The sequence below is a fragment of the Epinephelus moara genome, chromosome 5, assembly GCF_006386435.1.
Source record: "Epinephelus moara isolate mb chromosome 5, YSFRI_EMoa_1.0, whole genome shotgun sequence".
Taxonomy (NCBI): domain Eukaryota; kingdom Metazoa; phylum Chordata; class Actinopteri; order Perciformes; family Serranidae; genus Epinephelus; species Epinephelus moara.
Window position 1 is genome coordinate 32,332,212 of NC_065510.1, and position 25,977 is coordinate 32,358,188.

Consider the following 25,977-nt stretch of genomic DNA (forward strand, 5'->3'; position numbering starts at 1 on the left):
TTCATTCATTCATTCATTCCACTCTTGCGAAGCACACACACACACACGCCTGCCTGCACGTGTAAACTATGGAGACAGACAGTTTGCAAAAGTAATTTGACGCATTCAGGTGTTAATGATGTGTACATGCACTGTGTGTGCGAGATTCACACGCACACGCAGGTGTAGTGTATGTGTGGCGTTTGTAACACATTGGGCACGCGTCCTGAAAAGACGTGTGAGTGCGTCATGTGAGTGGAGCGAACAACGCCTGCGCGTCATGTAGTGGCCGTGTGTGTAACACTCGTGTCTCCATAGTAACCCTATGTAAAATGTAGGCGTGCGCTCACGCGGTTTGATTAGATCTGATGTGTCCTAAGTAGGCGCAAGTGACACGTTGTAGTGTGGTTGGGTAAAACGTTTGACCCCTCATACACTGATATACCCATTAAATTGTGCACACACACACACACACACACACACACACACACCCCAACCCATTAACCCAGTGCCCTCGGTCAGCTGGAGTTATCCCTATCAGCAGAATTAACACGTCTCTTTCCATTGGGTAAAACGATGGAAGGTCATGCAACACTTCCTCCAACTTGTAAAATGGGCAAATTATAGAGCACTGGCCTGCTGTTACCAAAACAACCACCGTGTCCTGCATTAATGTCATAGTCCTTGCTGGGGCGACATCAGAACACATTAGCATTTACAGTACAAAAGATACCACCTCGGAAAGTGGTCTGAGTGACCAGATCTCCAGGCGTCTTGGTGGTGGTTTACACTTTCATTTTTAGTGCTGTCCCCTTGAGGTCTAATTAACCAAGACACATGTTAATACCATATGTGCACAGGGCCATAGGTTACTGGTGAGATCCAAAGCCAACAACTGGTTTGTCGTCAGGAAAAAACAAAGTCAGGGTGATAATTGAGTTGAATGTAAACAAATGTGATGTAAAGTCTTCTCTTGACTAAAATAAAAAGTTTCATTTACAAGCCTTAATGAATTTTTAACATTTTCTTTCATCCACCTCAGCAGCACAATAATGGTGCATTAGGGCTGCATATTGTTTCATAACCTCTAAACTCATAAAACTACACTGAAAGCTATTATGGTTTCTAAAACTTCAACAGAGTGCTTTTAAATAGAAATGTCCTTTAACACACAGCAAAGGCATCTCAAAGGTACAGTATTACTGAGACAAACAGGACTACTGGGTGTATTTGCTAACCCGGCTTCACACATTTTCATAGAACGACCTTCATGTATCACAGCATTATGACACCACCCAAGGTGCAGGCGCAAACCTCTTATTCTCCTAAATCAAAGAGAGCTAAATTACAAATAGTTATACACTTGTCAAGGGTCCAAACTTTTTTCCAAGGATCATTTTGGAAGTCTCCTCATTGCACAGAATAAAGAGAGAAATCAAAAGACAACATGAATAAAAGATCATACAGGGCAAGACATGAAATAAATATAAAAGTACAGAATCTGCAAGTGTGTTAACATAATCACTGATCTTACTAACCCCTCAGTCCCAATTTGTACCAGCACCAACAGCACCGAGAGTGCAACAAAGTACATCAAAGTACATTTAAAAGTTTTAAACAGTTTTGCAGACTCTCAGCACTGGAGAATCACGTTGACTTCTGATAATAGTGAAGATGTTTGATTCAAATAATACATTGTTTACAGTTATTGCTTTTATGGGCTTCAGGGTCAACAAATAATTGATCTTATCATAGCTTAATTTTAGTAACAACTTTTTTCATGCTACAGGTAAGCTCCCTAATGGATTAGAGAAAGGAGAAAAATAATACTCAACATGAAATAATAAAAGATTAAATAAAAAGTTGTAATGCTGCTTCAGCTTAAAGAAAATGCCTTTTTCAGAAGGCATTGGGGGATTCTATTTTAATCTGTTCCAGATCTATTAAATTTATTAGCGTAAATAGTTGATGTGAAGGAAAATATATCTGGGTGATGTTACACCTGAAATAGATGTGACAGAGGAAAGAAGATGTATCACTGATGTTAGAGGAGAAGATGGAAATACAGCAACACAGTCCACTCTGATTGCCTAAGGAGTACAGACACAGGCAGGTCCTGTGTCGAAGTCTGTCCCCCTCTAGAACAGTGTTTACATTCCATTACAATTACGTTTATCATAGTGCCCACCTTCGCAGTTGGGTTTAGAGCTTGGGTTATAGGTCATGGTCAGGTTTGTGTTAGGTATAAGGCTGGATGCAGGAGCTTACTGAATCTGTGTATTTTGCCAATCTGAACGTTGGAACGCTGAGTAACTCATGCCAATACACAGAAATGCATTCACATTCACATTTGCACTGTGAAGTCCAGCTATGGTAAGAGTAAGCAGCATTGCAGCACTAGCAGGCTCAAGTGGGAAACACTAAAATACCGATATTGATTGGCTCTAATTTAGCTGTTAACGATACTTCAAAATATGCCAATTTAGCCTCACTACACTAACAATATTAAGGACCCACTTTGGACATCTTTATTCTGTGTGATTTGATATTTAAACTTCAGATATTTAAGTGTACTCTTTCAAGTCAGTATAAATCTTGTGCAACCATTTTCAATACATATGGTTAGAATTTTGCAGACAGCTACACGTAACTAGCCGCAAATGCACACATTCAAACCTGCACAAAATATATGTATTACAGGATGTTTATAAAGCAAGACATTCATTTCATGCAGTTGTATATAATCTACAGTTAACAGTGGAAGAAAAGAAAAATGCTACCCTTAGGAAATAGAGCATTGGTGTCTGCTATGAAAGCCTTCAGTATTGCATCCACAGTTGACGTTGAAGTACGTGCCATAACATATAAAATGGTCACGTCAGGGCCCATACACTTGTCTTCCATCACGATTAGAGAATATGTTTTTGTTTTTTTTAACCTATGCAAGCAATTCAGTTAACAGGATGAATACTATTTCAGTGGAAAAGCACTGATTTGTAACATTAAAGCTTCGTCTGTTGCCGAATTCTTTCATTCTTTCAGCTCATATTGATTGATGCATTTTAGAGGATCTGCAGCCTTGGACCTGCTAATTTGCGATTTATTCTTCAAATTAATGCTACCTGCCTGATACATATTGCATAAAAGACACTTTGATTTTTTTTCTACTGCAAATTTTCTACATATATTTTAATAACGTGTTGTTTATTTATATACTATGTATTATGCTGTTATATTACATACACCACCTGATACATCTGACTTCACCCAACATGCTGTAGTGTTGTAATTGTATGCTTTGTTATGTCTCATATCACCTCATTTGCTCTATTTTTATTTATAACCTGGTCTTTTCCTTCGCTGTATCTTATTTGCCGCTGCAACGATCCAATTTCCCCACGGGGATCATTAGAGTTTCATCTCCTCTGGAAATCATTTAATGCACAATGGAACAGAGAATGGATCTTTTAACTCTTTGTGGAATACATCTGATGTGTAACGGCTGTCCAAACAACAAAGGACTTGAGCTCACCGTTGGTTTCAGATGGCTTAATCTAACGCCCGAAGAGGCTATCCAGTTTTCCAGTGCTTATATACTGCTAATACAGTGTTGGAGTGCACTGGTGGTTAAAGAGTTTACTGTAAAGAGACAATCAGGGTGCAGCTCACTTGTCAGGTGGCATCCAGCCTGCTATAGTGTCCTTGTGCAACATGTAGACATCTGTTAATGTACCATTCCAGTGATTTTGGACAATCAGCACCAGTAAATCCCATGTGTTTACAGCTTGCACGACTGACAACCATTTCCCGCTTCATGCAAGTGGTGCTGTAATTTTTGGATCCATTTCCCCTACCTTCCATTGGGCCGATTGGCTTTAGTGCCCTGTTAAAATCTACTTGCAGAATCTTGCAACTTGCTCAACATAGCCGAGCTATTCAATGAAACAGTTGGTACTGACTTTAGTTAAACTTATTTAATTTTAGAGTTTTGATAGTGTTAAAATCTGGGGATGATCAATTAATTCTTCCTGGTGATAAGTGACGTTGTGACAATAGAGCTTCATCAATCAGGTGCCACATTCAGCAGCCTTTTCATTGACATGAATATTGTCAAGACTTTGATTGCAAGCTGTATTGCATAGTTTATGAAGCTATTTAGCTGAGTTTAGGAAGTTTCACAACACAGTGTTCCTCTATGTCAAACTCAGATGTTTACAATCACTGGATAACAGCGGACCTGCACACTATAAAAAATAAAGGTAGTTAACTAAAAAGTAACTCTGCACAGTAGTGACACAATCACAAGAAAATGTCAGACAGCAACTATCATGACGTTGAGCTCCAACAAGAAGACGATCACACTTTCTACTGAACGAATGTTGTACCGCATCCCTTTGAGCCACAGTTTACAGACAAGGAAATGGTGCCCGTGGACTGTGAACGGGTAGGAAGAGGGAACACTAGGGGTGTACAAAATTGGATGTGTGCCAATATCCAAAATCGCGATACTTTCATACTTCATTTTGGGTAATTGCTGTTGCCAATACCGATATATGCACATCATTTTTCTGACCTTACTGCAGAGAACATCAAGTCCCTTCTAGACCTATTTCAAATAACTACACGTACATAATTAAAGGATCATCTTATTGGCCTGTCATATTGGCAGAAATGTTCATTTCAACAAATGTGATATTTCATTTTGAAGCCTTTAGCTGCCAATACTGTTGATGTGCTGATATTATCATGCATCCCTAGGGGACACTGCTGCTACATCATCAGATCAATCAAAACATTGGGACCAACAGACGGCAGCAGTTGGTGGAATTTTAAGACATGCAGCAACAGTATTTTTGCTGCTATGAATGGGACATTTCGAAGGTCATGTTGACGCCAAACACACACACACACACACACACACACACACACACACACACACACACACACACACACACACTGTGGAGAGAGCTCAGTCCCAAGTGTCTCTGTCTCTGTCCTTGTCTCAGTCCTAAGTAAATGGACTGTAACCTACATTTGTATAGCGCCCTTCTAGTCATCCGACCACTTGAAGTGCTTTTTACACTACGAGTCACATTCACCCATTTAAACACACATTCATACACTGGTGGCTGAGGCTACCATACAAGGTGGCACCTGCTATTCAGTTTTTTTCACACTCATACACCGATGGAAGCATCATCAGGATCTTGTTCAGTATCTTGCTCAAGGAAACTTAGATATGCAGACTGGAAGAGCCGGGGATCGAACCGGTGATCTTCCGATTGGTGGACAACCCCCTCTATCTCTGAGCCACAGCCGCCCTGAGTCCTGACAATTGTTCTACTAACTTCTCTAAACTGGTCGGGTCCAGTTTGGTTGGTTGATTAACACATATTTTTGTGTCACCCTCCCCTCTGGGGTATTTTGATCGTGGACATTGTCATGTACTGATTCAGTAAACATCGCCCAACCCTAACCTAAACATTTCATTTGGAAAACAGGGTGCCAAAATATTAAACAAGCTCAAAAGTGGCAGCATATTTTGGGAAAAGACTAGCACTAACTGAAGGTATAAGACAGTAGGCCCTGAAATATTTTATTTTGATGAAATATGAGCACTATTTTTCTTTGACACCTAAAGGTTATGTAAAAAAGACTGAAAAACATTAGTGGTCTGACATAGTGTTGTAAAATATCTATATCTGCCTTCAGTGTTGACAATCAATGCCCATTAGCAAACTAATGAAGATATTCTCTACAGTAAGTGTTTTTTTTTTTGTTTTTTTTTTGTTTTTTGTGAAAGCTTTTCTCGTGCTATTCCATTATACGAAATCACAACACATACCCATTCATGTTTCTTATAGGTTTGAAGCAGTATGGAAGCTTAAAGAAGTTTGAGACAAGGGTCTATCTGACTGAATTACTCAGTGGTGCAATGTGGCAGAATCAGAGTAACAGCTGAATGCATTGAACTATGGGTCGTCACTAAGAGACTCTTTGAGGTCAACTATAAGGTAGCTTCTATCTATGTAACTTCAGTCAGAAGGCCGATACAGCATGTGTGCTTGAACGTTCAGACAACCCTGGTCTTCACTGCAATCATTATCCACATCAATACAACAGAGTAAATACAGAGCGATTGCTTGTGCAAGAGAAAAAAGTTCAGCACAAGATCATCTCATCCACTTTTCTCTTTTAATGTGTGACCACCTTTGCTTCACTTGCTGCAACAAACACTCTTTTAGTCCTTTATATTTCAAAAGAAGCGAGCAAACAGGGAATATATAACGTGTGTAATAAACAGAGCCTTATGCAAAAATGTAAACATGCACTGTAAATGTGGGTAATCATGCAAAGAAGATGCCCACGCAGCAGGGATTGTGTTTGGTTTGTGATTTAAGTTTCTTTAAGGCTTCCTGTCTCATGAAACCTCCGCACATTTACTAACACGCATGTACACACACACGCAGGGGAGCATAACAGCAACAGCAAACCCCCATATCCCTGAGGACACTCACACAAATGAATGTTCCATTTGATTGTCTAAGCACAAACAGTATAGTCTCCACCCAACAGGCATGCACACACACACACACACACACACACACACACACACACACACACACACAACACACACACACACAGACTCCATTAAGATGAGTGTGTGTGTTCATTATTTATCATTGTTTATATCTTTGATAGAGTGCCAGCGGAGATAACAAGGCTAAAACTGCTGACTGATGGATATTTTGCCTTCACACATATACAGTACGGACACACTTACACGCTCGACGGAACATCCCCCTGCTACACACACACACACACACCACATACACACACATGCACACTGAGCTTATAGAGCTGTACAAACAAGCAAGGGGTCAGCTGTGTGTGTTTTGGTGTGTTTCTTATTCATCATTGTCTGACATATTGCCACTGAAAATAATGGGAGTAAAGTGCTGACTGATTCAGATTTAGGTGTCACATATTTACCCAGACACTACTTGGTTGTCTTACAAATACACACACACACACACACACACACACACACACACACACACAAAAATACCCTTGGGTCAATGCATGAAAATACACATCAAAGTGATTAAATGTTAAAGTTCTTGCCTCTCTCAGTGACTTTAAACTGGAAAAAGTTGCTGACTCTATCAAAAGACATCTTTGTTTTGTGCAGACAGAGATTTAAAGTGGTGATCATAAAGATTTGTTTTCCTTTTTTCCTTAAAAAATCTATTCTTTGTTGATATAAATTCACTGCTGAGGTGGTTTTGGCCTGGCGTGGGGGACATTAAAGCCTAAGGGAAAACCTTAGGATTTTCACTGTAAACAATTTGGTTTATTTTTAATATTGTAAATGCTACCCATGGGGCTTAACAAAAAGTAAGCAAACTGCCGCCATGTGCAGACAGTGAAAATGCCTTCTTAATGGCCGTCATGCTTCTAGCGTGTGTGCATGTGTGCGAAAAAATACAAACAACATGAAGATTAACGCCCAGGCCACACTGCCTGCAATAGCAGTGTATTTGCATTGCAGCACCTTTTGTTTTTTGGGGGGGAGATTTTTCAGTGCAGCCACACTCCCAGCATGAGCACAGCAGGTCAGGCGCAGGTCAGCTGCTCCTCAGCTGCAGAACATCTAAAGATTCTGAGTCTCGCCTATTTGTGGCGCCTCACATGTTTTAATAATCATATTGACATCATACCACTTTTCTCTAAAGTTTCAATGTTTGTGTCTGTCACACACATGAAAAACATAAATATCCATGTTACCTCAACACTTCCTGTGTCTGTTTCAAAATAACAAAACATCTGACAACGTTTCTGTGGAGAGAATCCCTTCATTTCTTAACACAAGGCTTTTTGGCTTACTGTTTGTTTGTTTTAAATATTTGCAGGACCGTGTTGTTTGAAATCTAGTGGCTTGCACAGCTCCATAAATTAGTAAAGTACTGGCTTATAATTGTGAAAATACAGTAGGCATTGCAGCCATTATCAAGGAAACTCAATGAGGAAGGATCGTGCTGGCAGGCAGCTTTGAAGCAGCAATGCTGGCTATGTAACGCTGCATGCATACACGTCACAGGTCTTCAGGAAGGTAGCTGTCATGCGCTGCTTACACAGGCAGCACGGCCCGAGCATAACTCATTAAAACATCAAAAGTATAAAAAAGGTTAACACTTTAACAGCAGAAGAAAAGCAGAGACGCTATGGAATACTTCTTATCAGCAAAATTGTGCAAAGATGTTCACCTGTGTGCTGTCCTACATACAACAATGCAAATGCCACATGCTTACATGATTACTGAACATTTTTTGTAGCCACAATAATAATTCCATTCATCTTACAAAGAAACATGACAGGATAGATTTCTAATTTTAGATTTAAGTATCTTTCAATATCTGACATACTTCTCATTTGTCCAGTCTCCAACACAATCACAGGGATGGTGATAATGATCGCCACATGAGGGCAAGAGTCCGATGAGGAAGCTGCAGAACATGTTAGTTATTCAACATGTCAAGCAAATTACACTGTACAAGCCAAGTCCAATAGAAGGGAAGAGGGAGATTCACTGAGTTCAGTGGTTTAATCTATGGGGAAAATGGGCAATAGTTCAAAATCCAATGCTCCCATGGGTATCGTACAGCCTACTGTATGTTCTTGTAAAAACATGATCAATTACATAAAGTATAAGAATAAGTGAGACCCACATGGCCATTCGGCATAACTATACAAATGTGGTTTGATATATAAATCAGATAATCTGTTTCAAATGAAATCTTTTAGTCCCCCCCCTATAGTGAGATAGTTGACATCTAATTGAAATATAAGCTGCTTAAGAGATCTGTAGCATGTTGAATGACTTGCAGACGCGTTTCATCATCTCTTAGGTACCATATGGATTCCCCTGCAATAATATAATCCAGACATCATAACTAACAGATTATTGTTACATTTCCCCGCTCTATATTAGTGAAAACAAAGCTTTATCATTGAGGGAGACATAAACTCAATCATGTATAACTCTCATTCACACCACATATCCTGCAAATATTATCAAACATTTCTATTGTCTTTGTATGCTGTGTGTGAGTGTACGCATGTGTGTGTGTGTACGTGCGTGTGTGTGTGTGTGTGTGTGTGTGTGTCTGTGTGTGCGTGCGTGCGTGCCCACTGACCATTCAAGCGATTAACATCAGGTGTGTCAGCACTCTAAGTCTGATGGATATGTCACATTAACCCATCTCCACTGTGTGTGTGAGTGTTTGTGCGTATACGAGTGCGTGTGTGTGGCTGCGTGTGTGACACAGGAGGACAGAGTATTTCACGCTGGACTCTCCCATTACCTGAGGTCAGCACTGTTACTGACAAAGTGAGAAAAATGTGTGTGTGTGTGTGTGTGTGTGTGTGCGATAAATTACACGGTGCAGGTGTGAACAGCCATAATGATGGTGGCTGGTCTAGACGAGGAGCTGAGTACAGCAGGTTTGGGAGCACATACTGTCTTCAGCAGCACATTTTACCCTCTCACACACACAAACACTGGCACACCAGCATGCACACAAACAAATAAACACATACACACTGAAAAAAAAAAGTACATGCAGAGGTGACGTTCTTGGTTATATGAAATCTATTATAACGATAGATTTCATTTCTATCAGACTTTGAGTTATGGTTGAATTTTTTCCGGGTGAATTTTGGCATACTTATGATGCACTTCTGAGCATTAAATTACAACAGAGTTTTTTGTTTTTGCACTTTTGGTCATTACCATCAAATTAATCACAGACCTCATATTCAGTACATGATAATGTAGAGTGCATAATTCCCTGTAATTTATAATAAATAATTCTAGATGTTAATAATGATAATAATAATAGATGATGGAATAATAAACAAAATGCAAGATTTTAACAGCATGGGCAAATTACTTTTCCTTATTTTGATTCAATCGTTTTAGGTGCTAATGAAAAGCTATTTAGGGTGCCTGATAATTTCAGAGTCAGAGGTCAGATACACTAATTAAACTAAAACAGATCTGTAACCTTTTGAAGTAGTTAAACACAACTACTACTCCAAACAAAAAACTTAAAACAAATGTGTAATATGGCTGATGAACTGTGGTTAAAAACACACAAAAAAATGGACCAATGTGTGGACAAAACAAAACAAGAGCTCACAGACTACAGGTTTGAAGGGATCCTAAACTAGAAGATAGTGAAGGTGACGTTACCTTGATGAACACTGTAACACTCACACAGCCGCACATCACACTCCACACTGCCTGTCTCTGCCAGCCCTTCATCCACTCACTTCCACTCCATGAGGCAGTGAAACAGACACCTCTCCAAGTCCCTAAGGACCCCAGAGGCAGAGGACAGGAGGGAGAAGCTGAGCGTGGATGATGGGACACTCTATTTAAACCACACACACGCGCGCACACACACACACACACACACACACACACACGACTCTCCGTTTTCCTATCTGTCTTCTTCCATGCATCATTCAACACCATCCCACCTGCTCGCCTCCCTCACTCCAATCTTTCTGTTTCCCTGTCTCTTTCTGTCTTTACCACACTCATCTCTCAGATTAGCTTATTTCTAAAGAAATGTAAAGCTATAACAGGCAGGGCTTTAATGGAGAAAAAACTCACACACATATCTCTTAAACATAAATCACAAGAAAACCTGTGACAGCAAAGAGCACCTCGCCCGCTAATTGAGATCATGTACCTATTGCCCTATTTGCCTGAAGGAAATGACAAATTCAAATTGTCTGCTAAACAGCAGTGAGTAAATGCTAAACATAGAGAAAGCAGGATCTTCCTCCTCACTAGCTTCCCTTTAAAATCTTTTGGCATAAAGCATCTATATTTTATTCAGCTCAATTTGTACTTTTTTTTCCCTTTAACAAACAAGTAAGAAATGTATTGAATAAAATCACCTTGACATTTTAAGATAGTACCATTTTCAGATAAATCTGAAGTCGCTTACATAGATTTGTAAGTGCACTTTAACAACAGTTCACTTTGAATTAATGCAATGGCATTTACAATGTTAAAGCTATAGTAAGTGCAGTGAAATTAACTGGGATTTTGTATGATTTAATCTAAATCATAACTAAAGTAAATTGCTTCTTTGGTGCCAGTTTTCTCAAAGCATTTCTGTATTCCTATGGTGTGTTTATATGCAATGTAAAATTAAGTGTAAAGATATAAAAAGGCAGTCAATGGAGGCAAATATTCAAGCTCACCCTAGAGGACAAAGATGCAAAGTTTTGTCAACAGAGAAGATGACAAAAAGTTACGCTAGATTTAAACATAAAAGTTTACATGGGTCTGTGTGTTATGGGTAACTGTAGGTTGCACAGGCTCACAGAGGAGCTGATGTACACACCTCCAAAAGTCAACAAGGTACCATAAGGACCTGAGCATCAAGCAAGCTGACTGTTCATCCATCTCCTGTTGGTAGGTGGGTATGAAACAGCAAACAAAACCAAACAAACAAAAAACCTGTCACCATTATACTCAAAGTGCAAACCCCAAAAAGTAAATAAATAAATAAGAAATAAAAAATAACAGCCATACAAACATCCCCATGCACATTCACCCGCATGTACCCATGTTCCACTCTGTAGTCTGTTCGGCAGGCCAAATCAGTAAAACAGCATACTGACAGGAAAAACAGACAGCAAGGCTAAGAAGAGAATCTAGAAAATCGACAAAGGAACCTGGGTCTTCAAATACAAGGAAGAGCTTGCAGGGTGTGGGCATGTAGCTAGGTAAAGGTGCTGCATCCTCCCTAGTTTAATCTGATTGAAATAGCCTATATCCTCCTGAGACCGTGTCCTCATGTGAGGACATCACACTTTGGGTTTACTTGACCTCATACTTCATTCTACTTAACTTAGACCTGTTGTCCTTGTTCGTGGACACTTTTTTGAGCCATCTTGTGATAGTATGAGCACACTACACTCATCGATGTAAAAACACGATGGCAACCATCTCTGCCAAGTCAGTCTGCAGCCGATCCTGGCAATAAAGTGGACAAGGTCCAAAACCTGATCACATTTTATGGCTGAATTATTATGATTAATATGTTTGTATCTGATACGGCAACAAATTTGACCAATGTTAGCAACAGTAACACACTAAGACACTGTTAATTAGGAAGTACTTGTTTGAAGACATTGGGACTTAATTATTGACTTGTTTGAGGACACTGGGACTTTATTATCGTCTTTTCTGAGGACACTGGGACTTTTGTGAACCAGCGCTTGCTCTTTTTAAGGAAGCTATGAAGTTTTAATGTAGACAGGACTCTGATGGGAATGTTTCACACTGATTTTATTGAATCGGTTCTTTCTTTTAATGTCATTTGTTTGTTCGGCCATTTTAGTCTGAAAAACAAGAAGAAATTGGAAAAGATGGTCAACCTGTGTTCTAAGATCTCTGGGGTTAAACTAAAAAATCTTACACAGCTTTATGAGGAGAGGCGCATGTCAAGGGCTCAGTCCATCGTGTCCAACCCTCTGCATCCTTTACATGCTGAGTTTCAGCTGCTTCCTTCAGGGCGGAGGTTCATCCTTCCAAAATGCTCTACCAATAGGTACAGATATTCCTTTGTCCCATCTGCAATAGTTGCCCTTAATAGTCATTGACGCCAGGTCATGTTGTTGTTTTTTGTCCTGTGTGTGGTCTTGGTGTTCTGTATGTGAGCTGTATTGTCATATTGTATTGTTGTGTCTCCCTTTACTGACTGCAAACCAAATGGCCCTACGGGGACATTAAAGTTTTACCTTACCTTACCTTACCTTATTTTACCTTACCTTTATTATCGTCTCATTTGAGGACATTGGGACCTAATTATTGTTGACAGTCTTTAGTTTTTTATACTTATCGTCTTACTGATCCCAAATAGCTATGAGAAATTAAAAATGCATACCAAACAAAAGTTCAGGTCTCAGGAGGATACATTTACCTTCACCAAGCAGGTTATGTTATTGGTTTGGTTAATTTGTCTGTCTGTCAGCTGGGTTGCAGAAAAACTGCTGGCCTGAGTTTCAGGAATCTTGGTGAAGGGTGTAACATGGGCCATAGAAAGAACCCAATAAATTCTAAAGTGGATTTGAATCACTGGGCAGATACTCGAATTATTATTCACTTTTGGTATTGCGAGATAAGGCATTTAGCCTTGGCTGAAAGAAAAAATGCCATACATTTTAAAATCCAGTCGGTGGTAGAATAGTTCACATCCAATTATCGAAATACAATGACTCTGTCTCACAATCTCCATTCAAAGGTACCTCTGAGACAGCCTACACATTTAGCTGCAAAAACCTCATACACAAAGCAATGGTTATAAAGCACTAGTTTGACATCATTCTAACACTAGTTTTGAAAATATATCCAGACATGTACAGTGGTTGCGCTTGCAGATTCACGTTTCATAGAGGACTAGACTATTGTCCTCGCCGAGGTCGCCGTTCTCTGAGTGCTCTTCTAGTTATTCATGTAACTGAACGGTCAAATAAAACACGAATGCTGCCTAGGTGCACAGAATGTAAGGACAAAAACAGATGTTAATAAAAGTCGAGTGTTTTATAAGAAGCTGTACAATTTGAAACCTGTAGAATACCATTGTTAGTCTGCTAGCACCAAGAGTTAATGCTTACAACCTTAACAACTCCATTTCCCGTCCTTACTTTATCCCACAGCAATCAAGTACATGTTTGGACTTATTCATGCTCTGTCTCTGTGTACCTATATAACCCTGCACATGGGGTTTAAGAGTAACGTAAATCATGCTAGATGTGGTATGATGTCCATGAAAAGTTCACTTTATTTCATCCATTCTGAAATTCAGAGTGGACCAGTGGATTGAGGAGCAAATTAACACTGTTGTTCATTTTTATAGAAACCTGTGAGACACTGACCTGTCGACATGAACTCTGTCTGTCTCACTTGCCTCCGTTTTATGAGCTTCTCATAAGCTGATCTGTTTTTATTCTAGTTATATTCCCCTGTTGCATCCCTATTTTATGCAGCCATAACCCCTTCTCTAATTAATGTTGGTCATTTTTATTGATTTTCCGATTGTTGTTTTAATATCATCTCAAAAGTACCAAAAGAATAAAGTTTTACTGTAGCCTCCCTCTGATTGGCAGCCAATCAGGATTAAAAAATAAAAAAAGCACAATCGCACAGTGCCAGTAAAAGTTTACTGTCATCATCTATGTGTGAGCATGCTGAAAGGCCAACGGCAGCTTTATTGTCATTCCTCTGTCATTAATCACATTGATGTGGTATTTATCGGTTTGATGTGGTTAGGAATTAAAAGTGCACAAAGTTATAAATGGGAATCTTTCTTCTTTGAGTTTTTAAATGTCGCTATAAAGACAGATACTGATATTTTACCGTCCTGAGCACTGAGGACATTTTGACACCCATATTGTGTTAGTGGAGCCAGAGTTCATTGTAGTGGAAATAAAAATCTGGATGTTAATAAATCACATCTGGTTTATGACATCAGTGTGCAAGAGGAGCATTCAAAAAATGTTATGCACATATTGTAAGAGGCCATTATGCCAGCATGCAGGGCAGCGCACTACAAACCGGGACACAGAGACACAACCTTGTGGATTAAGCAGGTACTGAGATGACAAACACAGTGAACAAATTGCACACTCTAACACACACACACACACACACACACACACCACAGTCTAGTCCAGACCAGGAATTAGGCAGGCTGATTGGTGAGTGACAACTGAAATTGAATTTCTCTGCAGTGAAAGCCCAAAGGACTCAGGGGAGGGGACGCACACACACACACACACACACACACACACACACACACACACACACACACAAACACAAACGTGGGTACAGACAAACACTCAAGCATGAAAAGGCCCATACTCTCAAACGCACACACACACACACACACACACACACATACACACACATCAGCATGACCATTTGCTGAATAATTGCTGGCACATACAGTACACGTAGACTCTCTCTCCGTTTCCCTCTCTCTCTGTCTGTCTGTCACACACACACACGTAAACTCCTTTTCCCACAAGTCCCTCCTCTCCAATTTACTGCCAGAGCTGTCGCTTCAAAAGCAAATCTCTTTTTCTTTCCACACCATCACAATGAGAATCGCATCTGGCAACTCCAAACAAAACAAAAACTTTGAGAAAGGCCTTCATTATGCTGCAGCCGGTTCGACGTGATTTGAATGACAATAAATGGAAATGACAAATCTTGGAGCCATAGAAGCAGCGACTCCCTATAGTGGATCTGAAATGAGAAATGATGAAGAAGTGTGCGTTTGAAGGAGTGAGAGATTTTACTTTTTGATGTTCCTTGCTTTTAAGTTAAGACTCATAATAATGATGAGCCATAGGTAATGTTCAAATATACAACCGCACAGACTCAGAGAGCAGCTGGAGGCTTCTGATGGAAATCTGCTCCACGAGGAGGCTCATGCATCAGAGGTGTGAAGGTGCAAAGCAGCAACAAGCAGCACGACAACAGTAAATTGAGAAAAGACTGACACCTCGGATGAAACAAATATACTTGCGTTGATTGCGACTGAAAACAAACATGCAGTAAAGTACAAATGAAAAGCCCAATTGTGCGATTGGATCTGAATCTGTCAATTATATGCTGAGCACAAACATGCCCGAAAGATACAGATAGTGACAGTGAAAGGCGAGAGACAGCCTGTCTTTTTTTGTATCCGTATGTGAATGCTCAATTAGAGGTCTCCGAGGAACTTCGGTCAATTAATCATGATGGTACATGATAACAGGACGGATGCTTTCAGTCTCCAGTACTTTGCTCTGTATTGTGCACATCACAAGACTCTAGATAAAAGTATGCTTTGCCCCTTCTCTTCTTAAAAGTTACAGAAGCATAATGAGAGTGGGAAAAAGGACAAAGGAGCCAAGTTGAAGTTCTTTTACCAAGTACTTTTTGGTTTCTGTTGTTTAAATCAAAAATGCAAGTTAAACTGAGATAAAGTCAATAAATCGGTCGTGAAATAGGAACCAGATAGTCGAATTTTGGAATTAAGTCAAATGTTTGCTGGATGTGCGTCACCTGTGTGTTTGCTTGTTTGTTTGTTTCTTGCCTGTCAAAATCCATCCATCCTCTACTTTGCATGTTCAGAATAAATCTCTCTTATCTGACATTTGATAACCTTGCCCGCATTTAACACAAGTCCAATTAATAAAAAATGAATTTTGGCTCTATTTTAGTCATTATTCCAATCCAAAGCAGCAATTAATGTTTTAAGTTACAAACCTGTCCCTCTCAAAATGTCCGCCGTGCAAACAAAGGTCTATCCACCTGGATTTTTTTTTATTCGTATTTGTGATACAAACACATAAAGGTTACACTTGTTTAATTAAGACTACCTTTGTTTCAATTTTTAATCATTATGCAGCAGAATTCCTAATTATGCTAACTGCTGATTGACTATGAACACTTCTGCCCTCACCAACATACCTCTGCTGGAGGGAACACCACTTTTCTCACTCTTGTGATCTTTTCTTTACTTCTTCCACAGGTCGATTTTACAGCTTAATGAAGTCAAACACGAGCTGTAAACATTCTTTGAAATGCTAATACTGTTGCTATGTGACATTTTTGATGAAGCTTCTACCAAATATAACCACGTGTGTGTACCGAGAATGTATTGCATGCTTGTTTAATGAGTGCAGAAGCAAGTGTGGGGTCACAGTTGGTTCAAAAAACCTTTGTCCTATGACATATGGAGCGTCTGATAGTGTTTTCCACTGTTATATTGACTGTGGGTATTTGGGACACTTACTCTGAACTATAAATGGATACTGTTGCTCTCGTAAATACTGTATATGTTCTATCTGATGTTTCCTACAAACACAGTGTACAGGTTAGGAATATGTTTGAGGAAAATATTTTTGGGTGATAGGCACTCCAGACTGTCTCTGTCAAATCATCCCCTGACTTCCCCTCCATGAGGCAGTGATATAGACACCTCTCCAGGTCTCTGAGGACCTAAGAGGAAGAGGACAGGAGGGAGCTCAGCGTGGATCTTCAGACACTATATTTAAGCCACATGTAGACAGACACTTTCTCAACCTTATCAGCCCTCTCAGTCCTTTCCTGTATTCATCACTCACTCTTCTTCAGCCCATCATCCCCACCCCATGCTGTTCCTTCCTCCAGGCCTCCACAGTAATCCAGTCTTTCTCAATCTTTCTCTGCTCGCCTTACTTATTATTTTTTGCTTGTTTTTGTTTTGTCTGGCTTTGTTTTACCCTTCTCCGTCAACCATACTGATGTCTGCGCCACTAGCTACTTCAAACAGCAACATGTAGAACTGCTCGGGACTAGATTAGGCTGAGGGACTGAGGAGATGCTGTTGCAGGATAACACACAGGATATTAATCTTCTCAACACTTATTTCAAGAGCACTTAAAACTCTGACAACTGACAGAAGACAGGGCACAAGAGAGGTCATCTGCATTTCTTTAAATAAATGTTTGTTTTTTTTAATGTTGCTTTGTCTTCTATTGTGCAGTTTGTTTTATGTGTTTCTTTGTTTTTATTGGATTCTTCTCCACTCATTGGTTAGTTTTTCTGCTCAGTCTGCTTCTTGTTGTCATTTATCTTTTGTTATATTTGGAATGAATTTTGTTAGTTTAGCTCTTTTTTTAACTTTTGTCTCTTTTTTTGTTATTGTTTGTTTTCCTCCTTAAGTTGAGGGGAGGTCCGTTGTAAAAGCCCATGGCTTCTTGACCTCTCCTGACACATTTTTTGTTTGGTTTTCTCACTATCCTGATTTTATGTGCATGCAGAAAAAAAAAATCTAGAATATTGTGATTGTTCTTTTTTGCCATCTCAGAAGTCCATTTTCACATCTGCAGGCTTAATTTGTACTACAATTATTTGTTTCTGTCTGACACATCGTCTCTCATATTCCTTTCAGTGCAACAAAAATGAACAAATGTGTTTTCATACATCAGTGGAAATGAAGTGCTACTCAGATTGTGTGTTTCATTTAAGAATCAACAAAGAAAGTTCTCATTTCCTTATTATCATCTGTAAAATGCTCACTTTCTGCATTTGAAAACATTTTTCATTTACTGAAAAGCACTTGATTTAGATTAAAGAGACATTTGCTCCAGTTGAAATAATAAAAATGTTAAAGACGACTACTTGTACAAGATGGGACGCAAATGCTTATGAACCCAACTAGGGCTGCCCCCCAATAGTCGACCAAATGTTAGTCGACCAGAAAGGTCATTAGTCGGCAAGATTTCATTAGCCGCTTAGTCGCAGAAAAAAACAAAAACAAACAAACATGAAATTCTATAAGGAGCTGCGCCTTGTCAAAATAAATCAAAACCTACATGACTGGACCATGTGGAAGTTCTGTCTGATCAGTCTGATGGATACGGAAAAGTTGATTATTTTAGCGCAGGGCTACCCAGAGCTTTACATCTGTCCCATGGACAATAGGTCTACACACTTATAAACAATGCCTGAAAGAAGATCAGAAGATTAGCAACCTCAGACACAACCTGCCACCATGCTCTTGAAAACTGGCCCAATAAAGTCACAAGAGTAGCGTCCAGCTCCCGTCCTCGTGTTTTCCACTTGGTTAAAGACAGCATGTGTACAGCCCCTAATTTCCAGGGCTGGTACCTGCAGTTATTACATATAACATGTCGGGCAGGAAATCCAAAGTGTGGGATCATTCTGAGAAGGTGAAGGACGAACCCAATGTGATATGTAAACTCTGCAGGCAAACAGTTGCCGATCATTTGTCGACTACACACATGACGCATCATCTGAAACATGTAAGTAGCTACATGCCCATTAGCCACTTAGCACAATCATTACTGCTTTGCCGACAGCGTCATTAACAGGTGTGACTTGCACTTGATAAAATGAATGAATCCCTTTTTACGTCTGCAACCTCCCATCTACAACGGGCTTGAATGGTGCCCTCGTTTTGAGGACTTGGCTCAGAATACGGGATTTCTCTCTTATCCTGAAGCCTCCTTAAGGAATCTGATCCCATGTGATTTGGCAGTGGGAACCCTCTTGCGACTGCACGCTTTCGCTGATGTTGACCCCAACAGGATTCGAACCCTGGACCTTCTGCATGGAAATCGAGTGCTCAAACCACTACAATAGGTAGGCCACTTGCACTTGATAAAATACAGGCCTATATTAATGATGGTTCATTAGTACAGTTTTGTATTTCCTTGTAATGTAGCACAGTGTTAAAAATGTTACTGATACTACTCTTTCTCAGACCTTGAACTAAAACCACTGTGTCGCCCCGCCCAAAATATATCATTTAATAATTAAATTGATATCGTAAACATGAGGGCGATTAGTTGACTAATGGCCCTAAATGATGACTATTGGTCGACTAGGAAAATTCTTGTCAGGGGCAGCCCTAAACCCAACAATCGCCTTGACCTCCATATTACTGATGAATGCATGCAAGAGACAGAAGTGTTCATATAACATAATTTCAGCATTTTTTTTTAACTGCCAGATGCATTTATGAAATGTATCACACTCACTCACTTTGAATAGCGCAGAAACACTTAACTTATTTACAGTACTTCTGCACAGTTTCATATTCTTTTAACTCCCTCCCTCCCTGCCTTTATAACTCCTCATGTCTCTTGGTCCCTCACACTGTCTCTGTTTTCACACACAGTATATGGCCTTTGAAATATCTTTTGCTCTTTCATGCTTAGTGCTGGCTGCCTCCCCTCAGGCATACTTAGCTGTCTTTCCCTCTTCTTTCCCCCCACCTCTCTTATATTGTGAAGCCCCTTATTGAAACATAAGGCATGATGTGGGGAGGCTTTACTAGAGGTTTCCAGGGGTCAGATTCTGCTTCATTTGCATATATACTATCACAGTGTAGTTCCTTCAGCCCCAAGGCAATATGGGATATTAGATGTATCAATGCTGTAACCCCTGGATGACATGCTCAGAATACCTAGTGTGAAAAGAGATGTATAAACACATAGAAAGCTTAGCAGTGGCTAGACATGTTTTTAGCTGAAAAGTGCCTGTTGTTACTATTTTGTGCTCTTGGTTCGTATTTTCTCAGATCAAAACAACATTTTAATGTTTTCTACAGTGGCTGCTTCACAGCTCTTCCCCTAATCAGTCAAGTCAAATGTACTTTGTGTCCTAAAGCATTTTAAAAGCATAAAATCATTTTGTATCACAGTGCTTCCAAAAAACAAGGTGCTTACAATGCGGGTGGAAAAGAAGCACCGGCTGGACATCTAAAGCAATAACAAAACATTTTGGAAAAAAAGGACGTAGTTAAATTCACAAAATAAGAGCATTAAAGCATAAAAAAGGATGTCAGCCACATTGAAAAGCCAATGAATAAAAAGAGGCTTTGAGATGAGTTTTTAATATTTGGACTAATTCAGCAATTTTCAGTGTTTCATAGAGGTTGATTCCGAAACGCAGTCACTGCAAATGGCCTTTAACCACCTGTATCAACCAAGACCACCAAACTAAACTGAACTAATATGTCCTTTGTCGCTGCCTTCCAAAGAAATGCATACTTTGTAACAGATGGTTACACAAATGAATCAAATGAGTTAATACGGAGAATAAATGAATACAAATAAAAACATAGTTTAATGTTTTATCACTGCCACCACCGCTGTGGTTAAGGTGGAATTGGATTCAGACAAAATCCTCAGGGGGAATAATTCACTCATCTACTAGAGGTTCTTATTGGTTAAATGTAAGTGTAGGCTATACTGAGCGTTGGAACAATAAAGACTATACTATACCAAGACCACTAGAGACTGTAGAAGTTGAGCAAAGCAGCCTGGCGGCATGAACAATATGCAAATCTCCTTGTTGACCAAAGAACTTGTATTAAATGGAAACTTCGCAGATGTTTAACCAGCTCTGTGTCATCACAGTTTGGTGTTGCAGCCCTATGCTCCCTGCCCACTTGCTGGCAAAAGTCTGCCATCTGACTTAAAATGCCTCATCAAAGTCCAATAGCAAGGAAGTTGGGAGTTATAGGAGCTCTCGGCACAAGGGGAAGCCAAACACCAGTCATCTCAACACACTGCCATGTTGAAAATCATCAACATTTTCCTTCAACAAATTATTTCTGAAAACATATTTGAATGGCCACACAAAAACACATGAAGAAAAATAAAGCCAGGCAAAACACCTTAATACATACTGTGTTTGAGGATATTACTGCTGAAGTAAGTTTAAATTCTGGATTGCTAATGAATTAATAATATGCAACTGCATGTTCATCAACAGTGGACACCACTAATTGGATGAGATCATTTGAAATCAAAAGAACATCCACTTAATATGTTAGTGCCGCCATGGTATACACACAGGCATATGTGTAGGTGTGTGAACACACATACGTGCACTCCAGTTGAACCTCTGTTGATTTTATCATCACTCTCATGTTGCATTACATTACAGCAAACCTTTTAAACCACTTCTTATAGCTTTCTCACATAAAACTGAGCACCAAACCGTATAACACCCTGACATTTAAGTGACATATACACAAGCGCGCCTCTTACCGGAGTGAAGTTCATGACTTTGAGGATCCAGATGGTCAGCGCCAGGTTGACGATCATGGTGACAAGGAGGAGGAGGATGAAAAAGTACAAGCATCTCTTCCTCCAGCCGTAGATTCCCACTGCTGGGTAAACCTGGGCGCCGCACACCGACGCCCCCCGCTGGTGGAGCGGGTTGGGCTGTGCTGCGAGGATATACTGCTCCTGGGTCATCTGAAAGGGACACAAATATGTAGAATATATGTAAGAATCGCTGATTTTTGTTAGATATTTCTCTGAGAGTTACATCTGTGCATGGATTTTGAGGAAATACCTTTCCTGAAATCTGAAATTAATTAATTCTGAAAACAGAGGCTAGAGTCACCTGAATTATTGCCATTTATCAACCAAAGTTACATAGTAGCTTCATTCACAGAACACTACTTCCTTTTTTCATTTCTCTCTCTATATATTTTTCATTCTGGAGTGAAATCTGCTCTGTGCAGATACTAGACAAGCATCGCTTGATTTCAGGGCCAAAAAGGGAGAAAGAAGATAGAAACGGCATGTTTATTCCTCCCCTTTCTCATCCATGCAGTGCAGACAAAGATAAGGCAGGAGGAGGAGAGGGTGAACTTTTACATTTTAGTCGTGGTGAGGAGGATGGAAACGGCATTAAACAGGTGAAAATAAAGAAGAAACGCAGAACAACACAGAAAAGACGGGAGAAAGAGCAGAAGTTTGGAAGTGAGAGAGCAGGGCGTAGCGCAGAGGAGGGAAAGACCGAAGCATGATAAAAACGAGATAGAGGTGGAGCGGTGAAGTGGAGAGATAGCACGGCACTAGGTAGTAAGAGATAGAAACGGAGGATGGAGTAAGTGAGAGAGAAAGAGTGAGAAGGGGCAGATAAGATGGCAGAGGAGGACAGAGTCCATTAGTTGTAGTGCAGCAGGAGGAGTCATTGGTGGCAAGAGATATGGACACTAGCTCCAAGGCACTACTATCTCGGTCCATCTCTGACTCTCTAACTCCTCTTAATCTCTTCACCTTGCTCTCTCTACCTCAAATTCTCCCTCTCTCGCTCTCTAATTCACTTCCTATCTCGCTTCTGCACCTCTCTCCCTCTTTATCAGTCTTTCTCTCACACACACATTATGTCTTTATTTGCTGAGGCTGCATGACCTTAACACCTCACTGACTGTTGATTCCCCCCCTCCCTGCAATGCTTTTTCTCCATATAGTCTCACATGATGATACCAACAAGCCTTGATGGGAAACAAAAATGCTGACTTTTGCTTTGCCTGCAGAAAAAAAAAGAACAGAAAAGAAAATGCAGACTTGGCCTGTTTAACTTTTGTTGGCTTTTTCAGGGGAAGAGTCTCAGAAGCAAATATCAATCTGTAATCTGTGTCTCCACATGGGCCCTGTTTCTCATACACAGACAAGCAAAGCCCAAGGTCTTATAGAGCCACTGATGTTATGACAATGCATAAACACTTTTAAATCTTAAAAATGTCTCTGTTGCAAGGAGTTATGAGATTGGTGTGTATGGATATTGTGTGGATATATAATCTGAGGACAGATACTATATGTTGTGCCCATCCTGACCGACTTTAAAAGTGTATCAGTTTTAATTAGTTCATGCCCCTATCTTTAAAAAAAAAAAAAAAAAAAAGGGAGGGGGGGGGGATCTTAGATTAAATTATCCGGTCCCTGTATGACCAAAGTGAGAGTTGCGTCCGCATACTCGGCGTAAAGTCAACCACGTTCTCAGTGGGTGTTGGCCTTGGCCAGGGTTGTCACTTGTCACTGATCCAGTTTGTGATTTTCATGGATAGGATCTCGAGGCGCAGCTGAGGGGAGGAAAGGGATCCGGGTTGGGGACCTCAGAATTGCATCTCTGCTTTTTGCAGACGATGTGGTTCTGTTGGCTTGATCACACCATGACCCATGCAGCCAAGTGTGAAGCGGTCAGGTTGAGAGTCATGGTTCTCTGCCAGAAACCGGTGGATTGCTTCCTCCAGGTTGGGGAGAGTTACTGCCTCAAGCGAGGGAGTTCAATTATCTTGGGGTTTTGTTCAAGAGTGAGGGTAGAATGGAGCGTGACATGGATCGGCAGTTTGGTGTGGCTTTTGCGGTGATGCAGGCACTGCGCCACACTGTCGTGGTGAAGAGGGCTTTTGATTTACTGGTCCATCTATGTCCCAACCCTCACCTATGGTCACGAGTTCTGGGTAATGACCGATAGAATGAGGTCGCGGATACAGGTCGCGTGGGGTGGCTGGGGTGAGGAGCTCAAACATCCATAAGGAGCTCAGAGTAAACCTGCTACTGCTTCGCGTTAAGGGGAGGGATTACATATCTCATCTGGCCTGGGAACTCTTGGGAACTTGGGGTCCCCCAGGAGGAGCTGGAAAGCGTCGCTGGGGTGAGGGACATCTGGGGGGGCTTTGCTTGGCCTGCTGCCCCTATGATCTGGCCCCGCAAAAGCAGATGAAAATGGATGGATGGATGGATGGATGGATGGAATATTAACAGCATTTCACTTTGCAAAAAACCTTTTATAGGCAAACCAAAACTAAGAATGATCAATTAAAAGCCAGTGTTCTCGCTACAATACCAGTCTAACCAGTCCCATGGTGTGATGATGTGTTACAGACCCTAACTCAGTGGTGTGTTTTTCTTTACACTTCAGGAGCCATTTTCCACCTGAATTAACAGAGATACTGGGTGACTGAACTTTGATAAGACAGAGCAAAAACACATTAAATCCAGACGGAAATGCACCCAGATGCAATGAAGACCAATCAACCAAAACATCTTCGGAGATACGCAGACACACGTTTGGCTGCATTTACTATGAAGAGTGAATTCAATGAGTCTAGGTGTAGCTATTATTAAAACTTTACCAGGGCAATATATTTGTTTAAAATGGAGAACAAGAAAAACACAGCATTTAATACCAGACTGAAAGGAGGTGATGAAAGAATATGATATATATATCACAATCTGCTTTTCTGGCAAAGAGAGGATGGAGCTCCTTTTAATGTGCATACTAAATATGCATTTAATATTTGGTCTCAATGCAATCCAATTAATTTAGGCACAAGCTGGATACAAGTCTCATATTAATGCCAACTGGAAAGGGCTTAATGTGGTAAATGCATTGATGTTGTTTTTCCTTTTCACAGTGAAGAAATTCTCCTGCAATATTCTCAGCTGGTTCATCTGTTGCACTTTTCGGGTGCATCTGTTCAGTCTGCGCAGACACAATGCATATGAACTGATAGCATTGTTGTGGAGTAGAGCACTGGAATGGGCTGGTGATAATTATATCTCAGTATTCAGCGTGAATCAATAGGAGTGTGTGCGTGCGTGCATGCGTGTGTGCATGCGTGCATGCGCATGCCTGTGTGCTGGAGTTTTCTCAGGTGCCCTGGAATGGCAATCTTTTTTTTTTTTTTTCCTGCATGTATCACCAGTTGGAATCAATAGGTGCACACATATCTGTGAGTGTGGGTGTATGTATTTGAATGGGCGTTTCTCAAGGACAAGCATGTCAATCAGCCAAGGGATCAATGCAATGTAATGTTTTGGGGTTTTTTTGTAGTTTTTATTTTCCCCCGCTGAATTAAAATCAGAAACAGTTTTATTGCCAAGTAGGTTTGCACATACAAAGAATTTGACATGGTATTTTGTTGCATTATTCAAAGGTCCAGTCAGGGGCACCTATGGGCAGAAACAGAATATGGTAATACAACTACATTTTCATAAATTGATAATCACCTAAAACCTTGTAAATCACCTTGCGTTTTAGTTACCTTACAATGAGTTGTTTTATCTACAGTACATACAGAGTGGGTCCTCTGCCACAGAGTATGCCTTGTGGTTTACAGTTATCCAGAACGGTCAGATCAATCACTGTCTCTAGATAGGGCCATTCGCATTTCACATTGGCTACCAATGTTCTCCTGCATACTCGGCATACAGGAGTTTCAGTTCTGCATCTTCACCATCTTCCCTTTTCATGCAAAATATAAATTTAAACACAATTTATACTGATGTAGGGTCAAGTTAAGTTACATAACGCATACCAGTGTGCATCTCTCCTTTATCACACACTCTGGACAGCTCCGCTCCACTCATTCACTCACAAGTTCTCCAGCAACACTAAGAGAGACACAGAGCTGCTCCTCTGTTTAATTTGTCCATAAATTAGTCTACAAAACAACATCGGTCTATATGCTGTAGTGCTATCAGGGTTCAACGCTAAGTTTTTTTTCACTTGCCCGGTCGGGCAAGTTGGTCAGAGATCTACTTGCCCGAAGTCAGTTTTTACTTGCCCTATAAAAATTGTTTAATTTAAGCGGCTATCAAATA

General features: G+C 40.3%; 1 protein-coding gene across 1 annotated transcript in view; it reads right to left on the reverse strand.

Annotated features, from left to right (window-relative positions):
* The window catches only part of LOC126390954 (zeta-sarcoglycan), a 451,267-nt gene that overhangs the window by 186,877 nt on the left and 238,413 nt on the right, over nt 1-25,977 (reverse strand). The window contains exon 2 of the mRNA XM_050045480.1: nt 21,622-21,831. Coding sequence (XP_049901437.1) covers nt 21,622-21,831 — 210 coding nt within the window. The remainder of the gene's footprint in view (nt 1-21,621; nt 21,832-25,977) is intronic.